At 43.3% G+C, this 19916-nt stretch overlaps 1 protein-coding gene across 5 annotated transcripts in view; it reads right to left on the bottom strand.

Moving 5' to 3' along the window:
* KDM2B (lysine demethylase 2B) overlaps positions 1 to 19916 on the bottom strand; it is a 106120-nt gene that overhangs the window by 76826 nt on the left and 9378 nt on the right. For all 5 annotated transcript variants that reach the window (XM_066199835.1, XM_066199836.1, XM_066199838.1 and 2 more), the window contains exons 5-6: positions 4417 to 4595; positions 2559 to 2665 (exon numbers count right to left, since the gene is read on the bottom strand). In XM_066199835.1, the coding sequence (XP_066055932.1) occupies positions 2559 to 2665; positions 4417 to 4595 (286 nt within the window). The remainder of the gene's footprint in view (positions 1 to 2558; positions 2666 to 4416; positions 4596 to 19916) is intronic.

The following is a 19916-nucleotide window of genomic DNA, read 5'->3' as shown; positions in this document are numbered from 1 at the left end:
AACTCGACGTGCAGGAGCCAAGACAGACATTTGTGTCTGGTAATGCCATCTGTGTCTGCGAAACTGCAGCGCTCTCGCTGGAGTGCTTTTTGTTTGTAGGGAACACGTTAATGGTGGGGACGGCGTACTGCAAACTCTCAGAATTATGGGAATGATCAGAACAAGAATGGAATGAATCGATCCCATTTCTGAGCAACAACAGTCATTAATAAAGCATATGAATATGGATGATTCACATAAAAGAATGGGCAGTGTGAAGCAAGCGACAGCACTGGAGTTGTGCCTCCACAACTTAACACGCTCTCCTTAATAAGGGCTCCAACCCTCTGGATCCTCACAGCAATAGCTGGGACCAGGGTCTCTACAGGAAAGGGTCAAGTTGAATTCCCAAAGATGGAGAAAGCCAATCTCTTGAGGAGTTCATCTTTAAACCAGATGAGGTCATGGAAGAGCAATCTCTTTGAGAGTCACTGAGTACACAGAAACCACTTCTACCTCAGGACAGCCCCTGCCTGGATTGCAGACGGTCAAAGTTCAGAAGATAATTTTTAGGAGTAGCATCATTTTACGCTCTCACCGTTCTTAAACTCCTGCTAGGGCATCAATGCCAGCACCCAACAGCAGACAGATTACTGAGAGCCACAGATCTTCATCTTGATCTGGTACAGCTTCTCTTGTGCTCACAGACTGTCACTGTTTGTTACTGGTTTTATCTTTGTGGCTTCTTCAGACTGATGAGGGGTTTGTGCCAACAGTGCTGTAAATCATCCTTCTCTAGTCTTTCTGTGAGTTGACACTCAGTAGCAACATCCTCATCACTCCAGCTGCATCACCCTCGCCTTTTAACACTCACGCCTGGTAACTCCTTTTCCCAACATCAAACTCTATTGTCACATTTCAAGCGTTCACAGTCTTTCAGTGTTTAGCTTCCCTGTACCTATCACATCTACTAGTTTATCAAGCTGTCACCCTCCACCTTCCCTTTGCCAGTGACAGCAACCTCCACGGCTCTGTGTCTGCTTCTTCATCAGGCATCTCCTGCCTTTCTACCAGGCCACCCTCCACAAATGGGAAAAACTCCGTGTCAAAATCTGTTGAATTGGTACGTCTCTAAAATCCCTTTGAAACCTACCATCTGGCATTTCATGATGCAAGTAGTGAACTGCAAGCATATACTCTGCTTTTTCTGCTGAATTCTGTTAGTCATGTTGTTACCTTATCCTTCAAACCATCTCTGCCTTGCTCTGTTTACTTGCTACATATTTTTCAGCATCTGGAGTGTGCCTGCTCTAGGAAAGGAACCGTTTCCTTACTTCTTACCTTGTACCATCCATGAATCCTTAGGCCCTGAATCATGATTCAGTTTCTTAGCTCTGGCAAATTATAAATAATGTTATTTAGCTGACTAACCACTTGGGAAGCAAGTGCTGCTCTGCTGCTGGTTTATTGTGTGACCTCAGGCAAGTCACTTAGGACATTTCCAAATGCATGGGGCACTCCAATCCACATCCAGTTACCTTAATGAGCAGCTTGATCCTTTCAAAATGAAGGAGCATCTTCAAATTCCACTGAAATCAGTGGTGCTGAGCATAATCCCCAATGCCTGTCACAGAGTCTCTTCTTTTATGGAGACCTTTACCTTCCAAAATGTTTATTTTTACAGAACAAGAGTAAATGCTACATATCACTTCTGGACTGCACACTCCTTTGTATCTGTTAGTACCAATCTGTTTTACAGTTTGGAAGGAGTTCTGAGTGATTTGCAGAACACCAGAGGTCGGTTCAACAGCAGAGCCTGGGATTCTGCCAGCATTCAGTCTGGCCAGTAGAACAGAAACAGCAGTGAAGGGCCTCCAGAATTACCTGGTGTTCATCAGCCATGCAGGTCATTACACCATTAAAGGAGCCCCTATCTCAGCTGTACTCATTCCCATGAAACTTGCAGTGCACGTTTTGAGGTCCCAGAATAGTTCTTTTTTCCAATCACCACATAAAAAGTTTCAAGGAAGACATTAAAGCAGAAGAAAAAGCAAGGTGAGCCTATGCTTGCCCAAAACCTAGAGCAGAGAGAGGCAGAACCAGGACAAACTGCTCTTGTGTTCAGTCTCAAACCTGCCCTCAGTGGGTCCTGAATCTGGACAGTCGGTCCAGTCTTTGACCTTGCTCTTGGAAAAGTGAATAGAAAAGCAAACTGGCAGGAAGGGCAGTGACAGAGTTTCTAGGAAGTCACACGCACCTATTGAAAATGCACTTCAAACTCATTTCACAAAGCGTTTCTCAGCTAATGCCGCCTGTCATTACCACTATAGAACCTGACCAGGATCTGAGCCCAGCCTACAACAGGACTCTGACTGTACTATGTGACATATCTGTGTGATGTGATTTCTTTGGGAACCACTTTCAGAGAATTTACTACTTAAGGTCAGTCTGCCACTTTCAAAATGGTTGCTCAAAACTGAAAAAAAAAAATGCACTTTTCAAAGAGACGATTAAAGACTGTATTCATCAAAAATAAAATGATTTAAGGCAGCCGAAAGCAGAGCTTTTTAAAGACTTACTTTTTCACTTTGGGGTATTTCATCTCTGAAATAGCATTGGTAGCATCTGTCTGTCTCTCCTTCAAGTGCTGTGGCCACATATTATCCACCCAGTCGACTAAGTCCACCTGAAACACCACCGAAATCAACTGTTAGCTCCTGAACACATGGTGGGACATATTCTTGTGGGCTAAAACTCCTCCAGTGACAGCAACAGATGCTCACAGATTGGGAGAACCTTGCTGTTCAGCAAAAGTCCTGTGCACCCAGCTTGTTAAGGTGCAGCATTTCATCAGCACAACTCAGCCCTTTAAAGCACAGGGGAAGGAGAGTTTTACAGTCAATTTACCTGAGTGCAAATTCTGTCTCATGGGCACCTGTGAGAACCTTCTCTTGCATTTTTGCAAGCCAACAGCCTAAAAATTGCATTTGTGAACATTAAAATGCAAACATAAAAGGGATTATACAATGCTATGATCTTCCATTTCAAGGAGGAAATCGGACTAATTCCATCAATGTCACAACTGTCTGTGAAAAAACTTGCTTACTGCCCTGATTCGGAAATAATTCCCACATTCTGATATTGCAACCCAGAGTTTACAGAGCAGGGAACCTAAATCAGGTATTTCTGCCTTACACGGGCTCAAAACTCTGCAGGATTCAAGGGAACATCTTATACAAATATATGGGAGCTGACTTAGGCACTGGACTTTCACATCACCCTCTCTTCTACTCCCATGGGAATGCAAATCTCTTTCAGTGAGATCTAAATATTCCTGGTTTTACAAACAACTGTGATCTTAGGCCATTTTCAACAGCTATGAAATAATCGTTTACACGTGATAACAGGTATTTCATTTCTAAGCACCCAGGAAATCTGCACAGATGTTTTAAAAGCTGCTGAGCACAATGTGTTTGGGAAAACCTCGATCAATTGAACACCAGAAACTCCCCAGAGCACCTTCAAATTGCCCGCTAAGTGTCGGAATGACAGCAAAAATCGGAATGAACTTCTAAATATGTGTTTAATATTCAATTTGTGATCTGTTTGTAGAAGAACAAAGCATCTCGTTAAGAATTACTTCTACAAATCAGCAATTAGAGCTGCCATCTATTTGTGACCTGTTCAGGCAGAAGTGTGATGGTTTTATTGTCTTCTTGGGTAAGAGATGTCCCCAGCGGAAAAAAAACCTGGTGCTGTAACTGGAAGTGGACTTAGAAAGTGTCTGAAGACATCATAGAGCTGTAGTTTTAAACCCAGCTACATGCTAGCACAGCACACATGGCTACATTTCAGAGATAAATGAAATTATCTTTACTAATAAGGTCACAGTTTCATGCCAGTGACTCCATCGGGAATAAAATCACAAAAGCCCTTTACCTTTAAGAAGTATGTACAAATCTACCTCCTTCCACTACTGCCAATTCTGACATAGCAGTGATTATGCTGATTTAATTATGTAAACATTCCTGCATTTAACAATTGTCTTTCCAACTTTTTTTTTGCTTTGGAACCCCCTGAACATATTGTAGGTTAAAGGAGTGTTCATATATAATGAATCCAAGCTTCCTGACAGTTTAAGCTTCCTTAGTGGAGGAAAAATACTAGATAGGAATTTAATTTTTGATGAAGTTTCCCCTAAATACCTTGAGAAGAATTGTGTATCAGTGCAAATTGCATGATTAACAGCTCATCAGGTACCTAATTCCTGTAAATTAAGTTCCACTGTCAAGGAGACCAGCTTTCTACTTGGCTAAAAATGAGATCCTGACACTAAAGGAGCAGGAGTTTCGGGCACTCCCCATCACCTTGTTTAAACTCCCTGATTTATTTCCGGGAAGAAGCTGAAATCAAGCCCATCACCACGGGCTCCCTTACCACGTTGGGGCGCTTGACAATGTTCTCCAGCTTGGTGTGGCTGAACTCCAGGCTGATGACGTTGTAGAGCTTCTCCCTCTGGGCCTCTGGGGTCTCGTAGTACCTCACAAACTGAGACATGCTCATCTCAACTCCTCTCTGTGTGTTCACATCCATCACGTCCACGATCCGGCGGCTTCCTGCAAACACAGCAGCAGTCTCAAAACATCTGCCTTGCCTTCATTTATGTATATATACAGACACATGTGTATAGTATTTGATATATCTGTATCGATCGGTTCTCAGTGACTGCAGGGAAACTGCAGGAAAAGAGGAAAAGAGAACAGTAGCAGCCTCTCCATGAGTCCTAAGAAGCTCAAACAGAGAGCCAGGAACTAACTTGAAACTGGATGTTTTGCCCAATATGACACTGAACAGGTCACCTGATGCTTCACAGAGATGGAGAGAGCAGTTTCCTCCTTTGTGTGAATTGATGTAAGCAGAAGTACATTAAAAACTATGAAGAAGTGATACAATATGGTGGCAGGGGGCAGGCAAGACAAATTGCTCTCCAAATCATACTGCAATTTTCTGAACATCCATATGTCTCGCAAGATGCTTTTACTCATGTACAAAAACTATCCACAGAGAGGAAAAACTGCCTTGCATCACTGGATACTGTAAACTGCTGAACGTTCCCAATTCCAGTCATCACCAGTGGGGATGAAAGCACTAAATGCCATAGAGGAGTGAGCTCCCACTTTGGATCTCTCAACGAAAACTGGAGGCCATTCTTTCAGCTCCTCGAGTGGCAGACATACAAGTCTCATTAGCACCAGAATGTTGAGCAGCAGTTTCAGTCGAGCCTTCAGCTTTACACAGATTAATCCACAATCTTCTCTTTGGCCAACTGGAAGGTTTCACCTCTCCCAGCAATTTCATCATCCTAATTAGCAGTTCATTTGTGTGTGATCGAACAGGAGCCCATGAGAGACATGCCTCATTTCCAGGAGAGGATTCCAACAAACAAACTCCTAAGGCTTCCAAAAAATCTCTCCAAAACAATTTTCACCGCCGAAGAAGTAAAGTAAATTGCATTAATACAAAATGTAGGGCTGATACGCACCATCAGAGGGAATTATTAATAATTACAGCACCTGGCCTATCGTGTGCTTGGGAGCAGTATTTCAGCAAGAGCGATAGCTTGGATTGCTGCTCTCTATTACAAACATCCTTAGGCCCCGATAGCAGTGACAGTGACAGATGTGATAATGATTCTGCAAAGGAACTCAAGACCATAAACCTTTAAAATCGAAAAGAAAAATTTATATAGTGTAAATCTGGAATAGTCCCAGCAGCCTGTCAGTCAAACTCCTCATTCGAAGGCCCAGGGAACAGGAGCCCAGCCTTGGGCTGCGTTTCGGACTGTCTGGAGTGTTGCCACCTTGAGGCAGGATGGGGAGAGTTTAGTTATGTGTGAAAAAGCACAAGAATCCTTAAATTTGGCATCTGCATGTCTGAAACAACATATATAAAATCTAGTTATGGGTTGGAGGGTTTTGTTGTGTTTTTTGTAACTGTAGGCTTTACTATTTGGAGGAATGGCCTTTTTTCAATTCCACGGGTTAGCAGCTGGGGTGGAGTCCTGTTGAACAGGCCCCTATTGAAAGGTATCCTGATCTCTGCTTCCAGAGCCTGAGGTCAAAGCAGTGGCTACAGCCCAGAAGGGTTGAGGACACAGATACTGAAAAGTTGTATTGGAAAGGCTGCGTGGCTGAGCCTGGGATCTGCCATATTTCAGTCTAGGTTTGATCTCATCTTTGCTGGAAGCAACCTTGTAGAGCCTCTCAATTATCCTTTCCAAAAGAAAAATCAGCAGTTACCTGATGAATTAAGAGTATGAGGAGCAGTTCAATAGCAGGTTTGTTAAATGAACACGATTATCAATTACAGGCAGAAGAGCTTAAGATTTGAATTGATAATCTCTTGACTTCCAAATTAAAGAGTAATTTGAGGGGATGTTTTTCTCTTAAGCCACAGTACTGTCAAACAAGCCCATACATAATGATTCTTGGAGTACTGCTCACAGAATTTGAGATGTATAATTACAGGTTCACATCCTGGTGTTCACTGCCCACTGCACAGCAGCTCTGGCTCACTGCCAGCTTTATCTCTTCTGTCCTGAAAAGATTCAGCTCTTTCTTTTATCTCCTGTTCCTAGGACAAGGTGAAAAAATATCATCTAGGAGGGTAAAGAGCAAGGGAAAGAAAGAAGCACACAGAGGCTCCAAAAAGTGATGGCTGGCTGAGAGATCTCAGGTCAGGCTGGATTTCTGAGCAGCTCCACACACATTTTACCATGATTCATTCCTGTTAACCAATTCCTAGGCATCCCCTTACCACACTCTCACCATGTTCTCGAAGAAGGGACCCCACGCAACCAAGCCTGGGGCAGGGGCAGCCCAGCAGGATCTCAGTTGCCCTGGCAGCCTCTTGCCCTCCTTCCCACCTGGCCCTCACTTCAGCTCATCACCCACTGGACATGGATTAACAGACACCTGGAGCCCTGGCAAAGTCTCACCTGCTGACAGGGGAAGCTTCGGTGCACTGTGCACCACTTCACCCTTGACTTCCCTGGATGTTTTTCCCATAGAACTCTGGACTGGGCAGTGTGGGATTAAGAGGCACTGCCTCATCTCCGGCAGCAGATGTGACTCAGAGGCAGGGTGGTGATGCTGTGGGGTTTTACAGCCTAAAGAAACATCTTCCTCTCCTGCTGCTTGCGCATGGAGCACAAGTGAATCCCCAAAGGATCACAAAGACAGTAACTAAGAAACAAGCTAGTGCCATCTCTGACAAGGGGAACAGACAACAGCAAGAAGGAGACAGAAGAATCAATTGCAGGCATGTAAGTTGGGAAAAAAAATCCATCAGGATGAGCTACAGAAGAACTGTGCTTTACTTTAAACCTTAAAAACATTTGAGTTACTCCAGCCCATATATTAGTAAAATCCCCATTAGAATTAAGGGGACAATAGCATATCTAATATCAGTTCCCTTTATTTTGAGGCCTAATGACTAAGACACTGTAAAGATTCTAATAGATTGAACTGTACAACATTTCTATATGCTGTAATATATATTTTTTTCACATAGAAATGAACATCTGGAGGAAAAATGACTTGTGTAGGGTCCCTGCCTCGCACTGCCCACCCTGGACAGGTTGGTTTGGTACAGGGTTGGTCTTTTCTGTTCTGGGCTCCTGGGTAAAACAAGAGTAACAGTGAAGCAAACCTTGTGGCATTGTCAGAGAGAGAATTGCCCTCCAGGGATGGAGGCTACACAGGCACCTTCCCTGCACCAGCAAATGATTTCCCAAATCACAGCTCACCAAGCCCACCCCAGACATTTTGGGAACGATGGGCTCCAGCTCTGAAGTCATTCAGCAAAGCTCGTGTTGATCTCCCCTGCAGTGTTTGCACCCACACTTCCCTTCGCATATAGAATATTGTAACAATTTTCCAGAGAGGGAACAGGGAATGGGAAATGCTGGGACTATAATGATCTCCTCTGTTGTCCAACAGCTGCCATTTCTTATTTCTAACAGGTGAAGCACTGCCTTCCCCTGCACTGAGCTTCAGGTTATCCAAGCTGCCAGACTCCAGCCTTTCAGCATGGCCTATCCTTTTCCATGACGTGGATTTAGCTTGGATATTTGGAGCAGTGGAAGCAACGCAAACATGAACCACACAGCAGAGTATGAGAAATGCACAGGAGGTGTGAATCAGAGCTGCAAATGACACCAGAGTTTTCTAGGCTGTGGTCTCTTCTCCAGCACAGCACCAGCAGGAAAAGGTGCAACTCCCCCATGGCAGAGGAAAGAGGAAATGTCCTTTCTGTAAGAATGATTATCAAGCCTGTCCATTAAGAGGATAAAGCTACCTTGGGGAATTATTTTAACCCTCTGTGGCTGAATTGAGATCTGTGCTGAAGGTACAATATAGTGTTGACAACCAGAAACCAACCTCCAGTGCCGAGGGACCGGCCCGCTGGTCCTGCCTAATCTTTATGCCTCTTATGAGGAAAAAAATCCTTGGTTTGTAAAGCAGGATTTTTGGCAGAGCCTCAGGAAATCTGCCAGCCTCGCTAGCGGGTTAATTGTACCTAAAGACTGAGGCTTTGACTTGCATCCCAGTTAATCCCCCCGGAGCTCCCGGAGCTGGAAGCACGTATTCTTCTGTTGCCCACGGGAGACTATTATGATATCCCCTGCTAACTGGGAGGGATGTGAATCCGAGCAGAAAGTCCTTGCTCAAGTATTCCCGACATCCCCTGCATTTCAGAGCGAAGGTACGAACAAATTGAGAGACGCGTCGCGATCCCATCGCTCCCAGTGCCACCAGAGGGCACAGAAGAACAAAGGGAAAGGAGCCCGGACGTCGCACAGAGCTCTCCCCCACTGCTCCTCGCCCAGCACCTTCCCCAGGAAACGCGTACCGCACCGGGAATCCCCTTTGCAGAGCTCTCTGCCCTGCCTGGGCCGGGTCTCTGTCCGCAGCGCCAGTCTGGCCGTGCAGCAGGAGCCTCTCGGTGGGGTCGCAGCATCTCCTGCTCCTCACGGAGGTGTGAAACTGCCGAGCCTGGCACGAAGCTTCCTTCCCCTGCGGCCCCTCTGCAGCTTTAGCATTTGATCTAAAAGCGCAGAATTGCCGTAACCCGCGTGAGGAGCTGTTTGCACACAAGCAAAGGTGTGCAGAGCACGGCCACGGGAACAGCCTGTGGAACCTCTTCAGCTTTAATGCTACAGGACTGGGCTGGAGAAAGGGGCTCCGGCAAATCATGTGTTTTAGTGGCATTATATGGAATTAATCCGTGTCCTTACACCTACCCAAGCCATTGTTTTTAGTGATTTTTAGAAGCTTCAGACAGTGAAAAGCGCATAGAAAAAAATTCCTTATACAAAGAAGCATTTTACTTCTAATTTTTTATAGAGTATCCCAATGCACTAACCTGTAGTATCAGCATACTCCAGGTGGCTGAAAACACAGAGCACACAAATAACAATTACAGAAAGAAAAACAATGAAAGTGGGACAGGATACAACTTTGGTGACAATCTTATGGTTTATTCATCCATCAAATTTATTTTAAGACCGTTAATCATTTCCTAAAATGTCTCAAGATATCTCTAACAGTAACAACGTAGAAAAATGTTATAAAAATTATAACCCTTCTGCCCTCTGAAACCTCATCATCAACCCATAACGAGGAAAACTTGATTTCCCTCATACTTTGCAATTAGGAAATGGAAGAAGACCTTCAACTACACCCACATTACCAATCAGCATGTGCACTATACCAGCAATTCTGCAGCTCCCCGCTGGTCTAGGAGGGTATTTGAAGGTGTCAAAGGGTTGGCAACACCCCCACACATCTTGTACCCACACTTATGAGAACATCTGAAGAAATCTATAGCTATGATTACATCAAACCTCCAAAACTTGCTGGTATTCATATGTATTTTTTGGTAAAGGCGCTACACTTGAAGGTAATTTTGAACTAAGGTATATTGTGACACTAAAGCATCACAACGACCATAAAATATTTAGGATTTTGGGTGGGATCACTCCAAAAAACAACAGCCCATTTCTAGTCTGGATGAGCTAAAGCAGAGGATGCTTATTGCAGAAACACAGTGTGACTATGGGGAGTTTTTCTAAAACAGCTGTTCTGCTTGATTTTCCCAAGTGGACAATTCATTTTTAAATCCACCTGTAGACAGAGGCTTTGAGACGCCTGTGACCGCACCAACATCACTTCAATTTCACTTTCAAGTCTTGACATCACGGAAATACATTCTCTTGAGAGGTTGTATTTTTGTTGTAATGCTCATTCAAAGCAGATTTATTGCTTATAAGTTAAATATTGTTTATATCTGGACACGAACATGAATGTTTATAGCAAAACTGTCCCAGTTTAACTACGATTTTTTTTTTAAGAGTTTCCCTGTGTTAGGCAAAGGACAAACTTAAAGAGAGCTCAAACAGGAAGTTCAACTCTAAAAATAGAACTGGTTCTACTTCCAAAATGGCAAGTCAGCGGACGTGCTAAACATAGGCAAGTGAGTGTTATAATATTTCATTTTTACTTCTAGAAGGAAAAAAAAAAAAAAGGCATAATGAGAGAGCATCAAATGCCTTCTTTTTATTTATTTTATTACACATAAACCCTAATCATGGCTCAAAGCTCACTCACTTGGCACTTCTGAGGCACAGATCCCCAGTGGAAACTTATGACAGAGGTGGAAGGCTACATCCATCACAGCTTAGCCCAGCACTGGTTAGTGCTGAGAGCTAAACAAGCACCAAAAAAATAAAAAAAAATAAAATAAAATAAAATAAAAATATATATATATATTCCTTCACCTTTCTGCAAGGGAGAAAGACAGTGTGAGTTTTCTGCCAGTTCAAGTTCCTGAACCACCTCGCTACAAGAAAGAGGAAAGCCCGTGCCAGCACACAGGAGGGGATGGGAGCGCAATGCCAGAAGTGAAGAGAGAAGGAAGAGAATGAGCAGGACGCCAATTTAGAGTTGCTTAATTGGTATGGCAAAAAAAGCAAATTGTTGGATGCAATAGGGAGCACAAGGAACACAGACACTTCCCCTGGTCACATAATAGGCAGCAGCAGCAAAACTAGAGGCCAGTTTAGATGACAAAGAGATGGTCTGGCACCAGAGCCTGGAACTGGTATTAGAAGTTTCTATTTCCAGTCTATCAGGAACACTGGGTAAGTTTTAACCTCTGTCTGCCCTAGGTCCTGGTTTCATGATACAAACTGCTCACCAATACTCAAGAAACTGATGAGGCTTAAATAATTTTTTAAAGCAGGGTCAGCTGCCTGCCTGCTTCCCAGCACAGTTCCACAAGCATCAGGGGAAGGATGTGCAGCAGCACCAGCGCTGTGGGGAATCGCACGGTGACACCAGCCCCAGCCCCAGCTCCCTCCTGCTATTACACACTGCAGCTTTTCTTCTTAAACAATAAGCTGTTTAAGAGGCACAAGAAACCAGTGAGTGTTAAATGAAGCAACATCCTCTGAAAGTCTGCAATACAACACTTTAATAGACAGAGATTTCCACTTTATTCATGCACTGCTCCACCTTAACACTGGTGGATGCCAAAGTCCCAAAGGGTTCCTTCAGAGCTGCTACAAACCAGTTCAATTTTCAACAAATTAGAGCCCTCTGACTGTAGGAGAATCACTAATGGAACCTTCACTTGAAAAAAAATCCATTCAGAAACTTTGCTCTCTAGTTACTAATTTTAATTCTGCCCAGGAGAGAACACAGTGCAGCTCCACAACTTTGTAATTCTTCCTAGCCCTGAGCTAACAAGGAGGTGGTCAGAAATCACATTAGGCTGTCTGACTGACATATGGCACTGCTGGTGTCCCACAAGGAAGGGACAGATTCCATGGGAAACAAGCAAAAAAACCCAAATCTGTTAAGTCCTAGTGGTCCTGATTACAACGAAAAGTGTTGATCTCTCTATCACTATTGGTTCATGGTTGGAAAGCGTATCCTAAGAGCACTTGCTCTAGTTTGGAAGGATTTATCTGTACTTCCTCACAAACTTCTTTGGAATTAGGGACTAGAACAAGTTCTGTACAGTACAGCAGCCTCCTCAAGGAAAGAGGGATACAGAGAAAACAGGAGAGGTCGCTCAAGAGAAAAGAAAGAAAGAAGAAAGTACAAAGACAAAAGGACAAGCCAGTAAACTTCCAGTGCCGTACTTTGGAAAGAGAAACCCACTAGACAGAATTGGAATCAAGCATTTCAATGAAATAGCACATTATATTTTATGTTATTTTACTTTTAGTGTCCAGATGTTTCCTCTTTGCAGGACTCAAATTTAAAAATAAATGCAGCAGCTAGGAGTCTGTCCAGCTCATACCAACAGTACTTATAAACCCCTTTGTTGACAGACCATTGGTTTGACTCCATCTGAGCTTACAGGCACTGGGAAATTATCATTTTCTGTGCTAATATTTATTTGCTGATTTTGGGCCTGACTTAGCACATTTCCCAGTTTGGAGCATGAACCATGTTGACAGGCTCGACAGCATGACTCCGAGCAATTTGGAATTTGACTTTAAAAACAACGCATTTTTTAAAAATAGTGTGAGTTTTTAAAGCAAGCTTTGGTCACAAAACAACATGACGGAGGAAACAATTTATTTTTATGGACTGGATCTCAAACACATGTTTCTGAATAACATCTGAGACAAATCAGTGGGGCCCTGATGAAAGCTGCTTTCTGATTCTCCATTTTTCCCCTTGGAAAGTTTGTAGGCAGGTACATAACCCAGCTCGCTGAAATCACAGGTTTGGGGTTTGTAGCCTCAGATCAATGGGAATAGCAGTGACATGTAATTATTTTACAGTCACTTGTGAGGAACATCCAAGTTCAGCCTCCTCCTGCAGGGAGCCATCCTTATCTCCTGCTTCAAGGTGCTCTTTGATCCCCTGCTCCTCTCAGCTGTCAGAGACATGTAGGTCTCTTGTGGATCTGAGTCCCTTGATGAACGCAGGGTGTGCCCTGCAGGGTCCAGAGGCCGAGGTACCTTGAGTCAGAATTTTCACAGCCTGAGGAACACGTTCTCAAGTCGGTATAAAACTACGCAGGCATTGGCCTTCCAAACTATGGATGTTTCATTAAGTCAGTTTTCTTAATATTCCAACAGTCCCACTTACATGAAAAGAAAAAAAAGCAGAACTCAGAAAGCAGGCCAGGCACAGATCGCACAGTGGGGGACAAAAACCCCGTGAGAAATAAGAGGAGAAATCTTACATGGAAATATTTCATCCAAGTACCTCCCCTCCCATGAGATCAGTGATGACTCCTCTCCCCTAGAACAGCCTGGTCCAGTGTGTTTTGAGGAATGCATTATTTGGGCCCCAGGAGCAGAGCACAGACCTCGCTGCTTCCTCCTTGTCCCTCCACACAAGACTCCTGGAGACACAGCAGTTAATGACTCCTGACTCAGCTCTTCTGCTCTTCCCAACGTGGCATTCCCATTCACAGGACAAATCCCCACACCAGGGGAGAACCATACATCTTAATCAAGACTTAGATGCAAGTCTGGGGGCAGACTTTTGCACTTCCTTTGAGCAGCCAGTTTAATTTTGGGAAGTGCTCCTTACAACAGAGCCTCTCTAATGAGCCTCCCTCCTAACTCCTCTCGGTCTCCAATTTCACAACTTCCTTGAAACAAATGGAGCGTTGCTCTATAGAAAAAGCAACACTGGGTCCCTATTCAGCAGAAATGATGGAAAGTTTTCTGAGCTGCAGTGTGTGGCTGCTTTGTCCCTCTTTTGTATCTACACAGCTAATTTTCTTTCACAGGATGGAGAACTGTACATTGATTAAGACAAAATTTCCCCTACTTGCCCGCAGACCACACTACGAGCCTCTCGACTTGCTTTGTAGTTGCATGTGAATTCAACCATGATACAATTTTCAGAACAGATCAATTTGAGAGGAGCAGCAAACACGCAGGAGGGATGAACCAAAAAAATCACTAGGAAGCAGCTACTCAGGGACACTTCTCTGATTTGCTTTCAGCTTTTTTGAGTGCTGCTGACAAAAAGCTGAACATTTGCACAGCCAGCTCGGGGACCATTGTGCTGACACACCACAAGAAATGTATGCTAATGTAAAAGGAGTGTTTTACATGGTCTCTGCCCTCCCTCCTGCCTTTACCCACCTGACCTGCACTCACCACCAGCACCACAATTTTCTCTTCCATGGAAACACAGCTCATGATTCTTGATTCAGTACTGAATGAAATCTATACTTGTGTATGTGTATACAGCCACAGACATGTGAACAGGTTTTTTATAGATATATAAAACATTTTGCAAAGCCAGAATAATTATTACCTACAATATTTATATCTCTTTCTATTCCTTTTTCAATATCACCTGCTTCCAGAAGCATGGGTTAGGGGGGTTCTTGTTTCTCTGCAAAGTACCTGGCATATTCTCATTTTAGCTGGAATTCCTGGGGAATACAGCAGTGTGTGTATTTAAGAGAACAAAAATGGCTGGATGAAAGATGCGGAGGCTCACAGAGCTTATGGCTGTTAGGTACCTTTGATGGACAGCAATCCTTTCTGTCCCAACTGAATTTAAATTATTTACATCAGCCTGCTGACATTAACTAGTCAGGGAACTTGTTCCTCCCCACCACAGTCCCTGCACAAAGAGGCCATGGCTTGCTGCATTCACTACATCATTTACAGTTTACAGGAAAACTAGAAATTGAGACTCCCCACATTCTGATTTTAGCAGATCACTTTTCAGCCTGGTTCCCGCCTGGGAAAACAGGGTTACACTTTTGACTGTGCACCACTACACTGGAGATTTGCAGTTCCTCCTAGAATGAGGAAAATGTTGCAATACCAAACTTCACAAACCTTGTTTAGGGCTCTCCCCTGTGAAGAAAAAAAAAAAATCTAAACAGCCAGGGAAATACTTCTTTTCAGGTCTGATTTCATCCACTGATGTTAATGAAAGCTCAGAACCTCACTTGAGTGCACTGTGATGCACTTAGTGAATAAACCATGAGCAGATGTGTAACAGCACACAGCATCTCCTCCAGAACCTGTCAGCAGCACGAGGGAAGGCTGACCCGCACTTGCAGTGCCAACCACCCCCATTTATAGGACTTTTCCCTTGAAAACGTCAGGGATTTAATAATGTAATTTATTCTATTATCTTGCTCCACTGACACCATGATTATAAACTCAGAGTTGAGGCAGAGACCTTCACATATATTTCTTTAAACAGTCAATTTGCAACTGAAATTTTTGGCTCAGCTCCTGTTCCTTTGGTGTTTCTAAAGGGAAGGCAAATCCCAGCAATAATCAAGTATTTCTTCAGCTACTCCCACCAGAGAAAGCAACAGGATATGTAGAGCCTTGGTTTTCCTTTCACCCTTTGTCTTGAGATCAAAGCCTGCTGCCAGGTCTTTAGGGATTTGACAGAATCACAGGAATCAAATATTGAAATGATCTATTAGGTCCCATCTTGTGCATCATCTCCTTGGGCAGATGAAGACTGGTCTTTGCAGCAGTTACTGGAGCTTATGTTTGTTCTTTACTGCCATACCTCAATGGATAAATTGTATCACAATTAAAGCTTTGCTGCTTTCAACTTTTCTTGGGTTCTTTATACAAGACAAAAACACCAAAGCCTTTCAATGCAGTTTGTGAACACAGCAACCAAACATTTCCTAAGCTTGTGAGCATCAGGGCCCAGTCCAGTCTACAGCATCAGATTTTAATAGCAAATTGCATGACTGATGACACATCCTCTGCTGCTCCCACACTTATTTTTTTTAAATTCTATAAATAAACCCGGAGTGAGTTAGTTAAATAAAATCAATCAGTGAGTTGATGTCGGTTGTTAGACCACCCCATGAATAGTCTAAGTCCTGTACTTGCACTGTTCCCACTGATACAATGCCTGGCTGGGCACGGTGAATTCCATAGGACAATGCTGCTGATCCTACAGAAGTGACCGCTGTGGTCACAACTTTAACCTCTTCAGCCCAGAGATCACAATAACCCCAAGTCTCTTTTCTTTTTTACAATGCTCAGCATGTTTGAAATCTCCCCTTTTGCCACTTGCTGGGATTGCAAGCTCCACTTTGGGGGTGCACAACAAATACCTAGCCTGGCACACAAAGCTACACCAGCCCAGAGAGGGAGGAGGTGGTGCACGTCATAGATCCAGCACCACTTTCATTCATTTCGTTTATTTACTTTATTTAGGTGCATGTGTAAAAGCTGGGATTCAACAGCCTTAGACTGTGGGCCTGTGGCAAGCAAACTGAAAATAGGTCAGCTAAAAATTAGAAATAAAAGCAATACATCCAGACTGGCCACTGCTGTTTAGAGAGAGACACAGTACTCGTGCAGGGCCTGCACACCCACCCAGGGAGACAAAGGCAGTGCAGAGTCACAGAAGAGCAGATACTCCTCTAAATCAACCAGTGGTGATGCAAGAAAACCTCTAAAAAACCCCTATAAAAAGAAGTAATCAGAGAAAGAGCAAGGAGCTCAGAGTGATAGACTGAGACACACATCCATGAGCACTTCCTCTTTCTCTCTCCCTTACATGGTTCACAGCTTCCAAAAGTATTCAGGGCTGCCAGCTTCAGATGGTGTGATCTCCATGAAGGATAATATAAAGACAAAATTCAAACAAATGACAAAATGGAATGCTTTGGTTTTCTGACATCAAAGACTGAAACAAATGACTGCATTCAGCCCTTGAATTCAGGAGTGGCAAAGGCTGGAGAGGGTCCACAGTGACCAGGGAAGCGCTGGCTTTCAGCAGCTTGCTGAGCAAGGCAGTCACCTTTCTCCTTGCTCAGCCCCAGGCAAGTGATTCCCCTTGCTCTGCAGAGTGTTTGGCATAAAACTCTCACACAGGTACTTAAGTGCAGAGAGTGGAGCTGACAATCTGGGAAAACACACTTTTGCTTTTCTGCCCATCTCTGACAGGCACCCCTACGACGGGCACCCAAGTTTTTGTGCAGATGTGGCAGATGTTTGAGGACACTCCAAGAGGGCCAATGACCCTCAATCAAATTTTAAATCAGCTTATGAAGAGATGGCAATGACATTCTCCCCTTCAAAATTAGCGCTCAAATCTGCCTTATGCAATGAAATTAAAAAGCTTGAGAGTTATTAAAGTACAACAGAACTTCACGTCTTTCAAGAGTTGTCTCAAGTTCCTGAGCAGGCCAGGAATTCCTTTCCACTTCTCCATTTGTGTTCTTGGCTCACAGCCATTTCAGAGATGAGACATTTCCAACTGCTGAAATTATTCCATCAGCTCAGGTGTTACAGAGCATCCAGGATATGGCTCACGTGGAGGTGGGAGTCTGGGTATAGCCATGGGATGGGTCTGTAAAGTAAAGCTGCTGTAGGGCAGAGTGTCTCATGTATACACATTACATGGGTGCACATCAGGCACCTGTGGCAGAAACAGGAGGGCATGAACATCACCAAACTAAATTACAGCTGGTTGCTGCATTTCTTAAGCCGGGAAAACAGAAAAACCCATCAAGCAATGGCAATGTTTCTTTGGAAGTCTGACAAAAGACTAAAATAGAGACGCCTAAGCTCAAGTAAACACAAACAACAATCAAAAAACCTATCCTTTTAAAATTCTCCTTATTATTGCCACAGACCAGTGTTTTCAAAGGGAGATTTAAAAACTTGTTGTTATTTCCCTGAGACTTCTAGGTACTCCCCTGTGAAGATGGTACAACAGTCACGTTAGAAATAGAAAGTAAAATTTCGGCAGAGTTTGGGACCAAAGGCTCATGAACTTCCCACGGAATTTGTGTGCTTTGGATAAAGCCAGCACCATCTCCTTAAAGGGTTCTGTAACAAATGTGCTTCCCCTAATTCAAAGAAAAGAGAACAAATGAGAGGTTTAAAAAGCACCAGCAAACTATGATGATGAGCACTTAAAAACCCAACAAGTTTACACAGAGCAGAACATTTTTCCGACTGTGTTCTGTCTCTATTGACTCCCACACACAGTCAGATGCAGAGAGCTATGATCATTCCATTTCACATTCACCAAACATCCTTCCCTCCCCAGGTTCAGCAAGAGATTGAGTAAGTTTTGAAGATACCAAGTGTGGGAAATGCAGACCTGGAGGTTCAGGAAGATCTGAGGGATCTGCTAAAAAAAAATGCAGGGACAATGACATATCAACATCTCCAGTGACAGGAGATGTGAATAAAACAAGACTTTTTATGTCCTTTATTTGAACTTTAGATAGTGAGTGTAGCACATGTAACCTAAAACTAGAAAAAAATATCAGCAATGATATGCTATAGGAAGATGCTCGCTAGTGTTCCCAGAAATACTGAATAGATAATTTTAAAATTTGGCTTGGAGACAGGAATTCCCCCATGTGTTCTCAGTATCAATGCGGCTCTTCCATCCAGCACAAATTCCACAGCGAGAAAAATGATTTGCCACAAGAACTGTGATTTTTCAGGTGCAACTTACAATGCATTTCATTTCCCAAATGTTTTAGATCTTCTGAATCAGAGTTTCCACCTGTGATGCCAAAAGTCATCAACTGTATTATAAAAAGGGCAGGTGACAATGTTCTGGACCACATTGTGGGCTCAGCACAATGACTCCAAAGGGAGTTTGCCCAAACATGATATAAAAGGACCCATGATGTGATATCTGGCCAAGAGCAGGTACAGGAATTGCTGATCCAGCTGTGAGCAGGCACGCTCTTACATTAAACTTAATGTCAAAGCAATTACAAATGTTATTTCTGCTCCATTGTTTCATAAATGCAATTTTATTTATAAGTATCCTCCCGCTTTGCTGGCCATGTACACAGGAATCTCCACCCCCTGATACTTCAAAGGACATCAATCTTGAGGAAATACAACTCCCACACTTTGACTGTTACACAGGAAAAACACTGTTGTTATGCAACACTACGCTGTTCCAAAACATCTCAACGTCACACCCTCAGCTCCAGCAGCCTCAGAGACAGAAATGACAATTTATCAGCCATGGAACAAATTCAGAAAACTGCAACAGGGTCCAGATAATTACAGGGGTTATGCTCAAGGCTCCTCCAAAGCAAAATATACCTGCAAACGCGCACATGCAGGTATTTAGGAAATCCATAAAATTTAGGAGTTTATTTTCTAATTTAATGCGGATTGACCACCAAATAGCACTTCCCACACTACTTCCCAAACATTTTCTGCCAGATATTTGGGCCTTTTTTCCTGAGCTTATAAATGGTCATAAATTAAGCAACATTGTGGAGCTGTTTGTGAAGGAAGGTTATCAGAGATAACCCCTCTCTCACTGATAACCCCAAGTGAGCAGAAATGAAGCACAAGTTCCTCTCCTTTGTTTTTCTTAGCTACAACTTTTCCAGACTTGATATTCCTATTGACTATAAAACTCAAAGAGTAATTTAAAAAAAAAACCTGGTCTTTCAGAATGCAGCATTTGAGGTAATTTTAAAGATTAACTGCTGCCACAAGACAGGTAAATAAACCCAGTAAATTCCAACTATCAGGAATGCAGTTAAAAATCTCCAAGAAGGACTGCAGCCAACACATTCAACATCCAGCTTGCTCCACAGCGACGACTTCATGGAGTGCAGGATCACTACTCAGTAACAGTTTCAGATAACAATAAATAACACACCCATCTGCAGTAAAAACAGATTTCAAAGAACCATACAGTATCATCTCCTACTCAAAATGTAGCTTTTCTTGGAGTTAAAAAGCATTTATTTTGCAAAGATTGCTAGGAAACATTTGATGACAGTCACCACTTCCCTGGTTTGTGTCTCATCAAAAGCAGTTAGAAAGGCTTTGTGCTCAGCCTCCCTTCACAACCTTCCCTCAAAGCACCGACCTGGCCTGACACTGATAAATACCATGGGGA

Source organism: Chamaea fasciata, unplaced genomic scaffold, assembly GCF_029207755.1.
Source record: "Chamaea fasciata isolate MVZ Bird 193981 ecotype frontalis unplaced genomic scaffold, bChaFas1.0.hap1 SCAF_18, whole genome shotgun sequence".
NCBI classification, from domain to species: domain Eukaryota; kingdom Metazoa; phylum Chordata; class Aves; order Passeriformes; family Sylviidae; genus Chamaea; species Chamaea fasciata.
The sequence above is the reverse complement of the archived record's forward strand: the minus strand, read 5'-3'. Positions and strand labels throughout refer to the sequence as shown.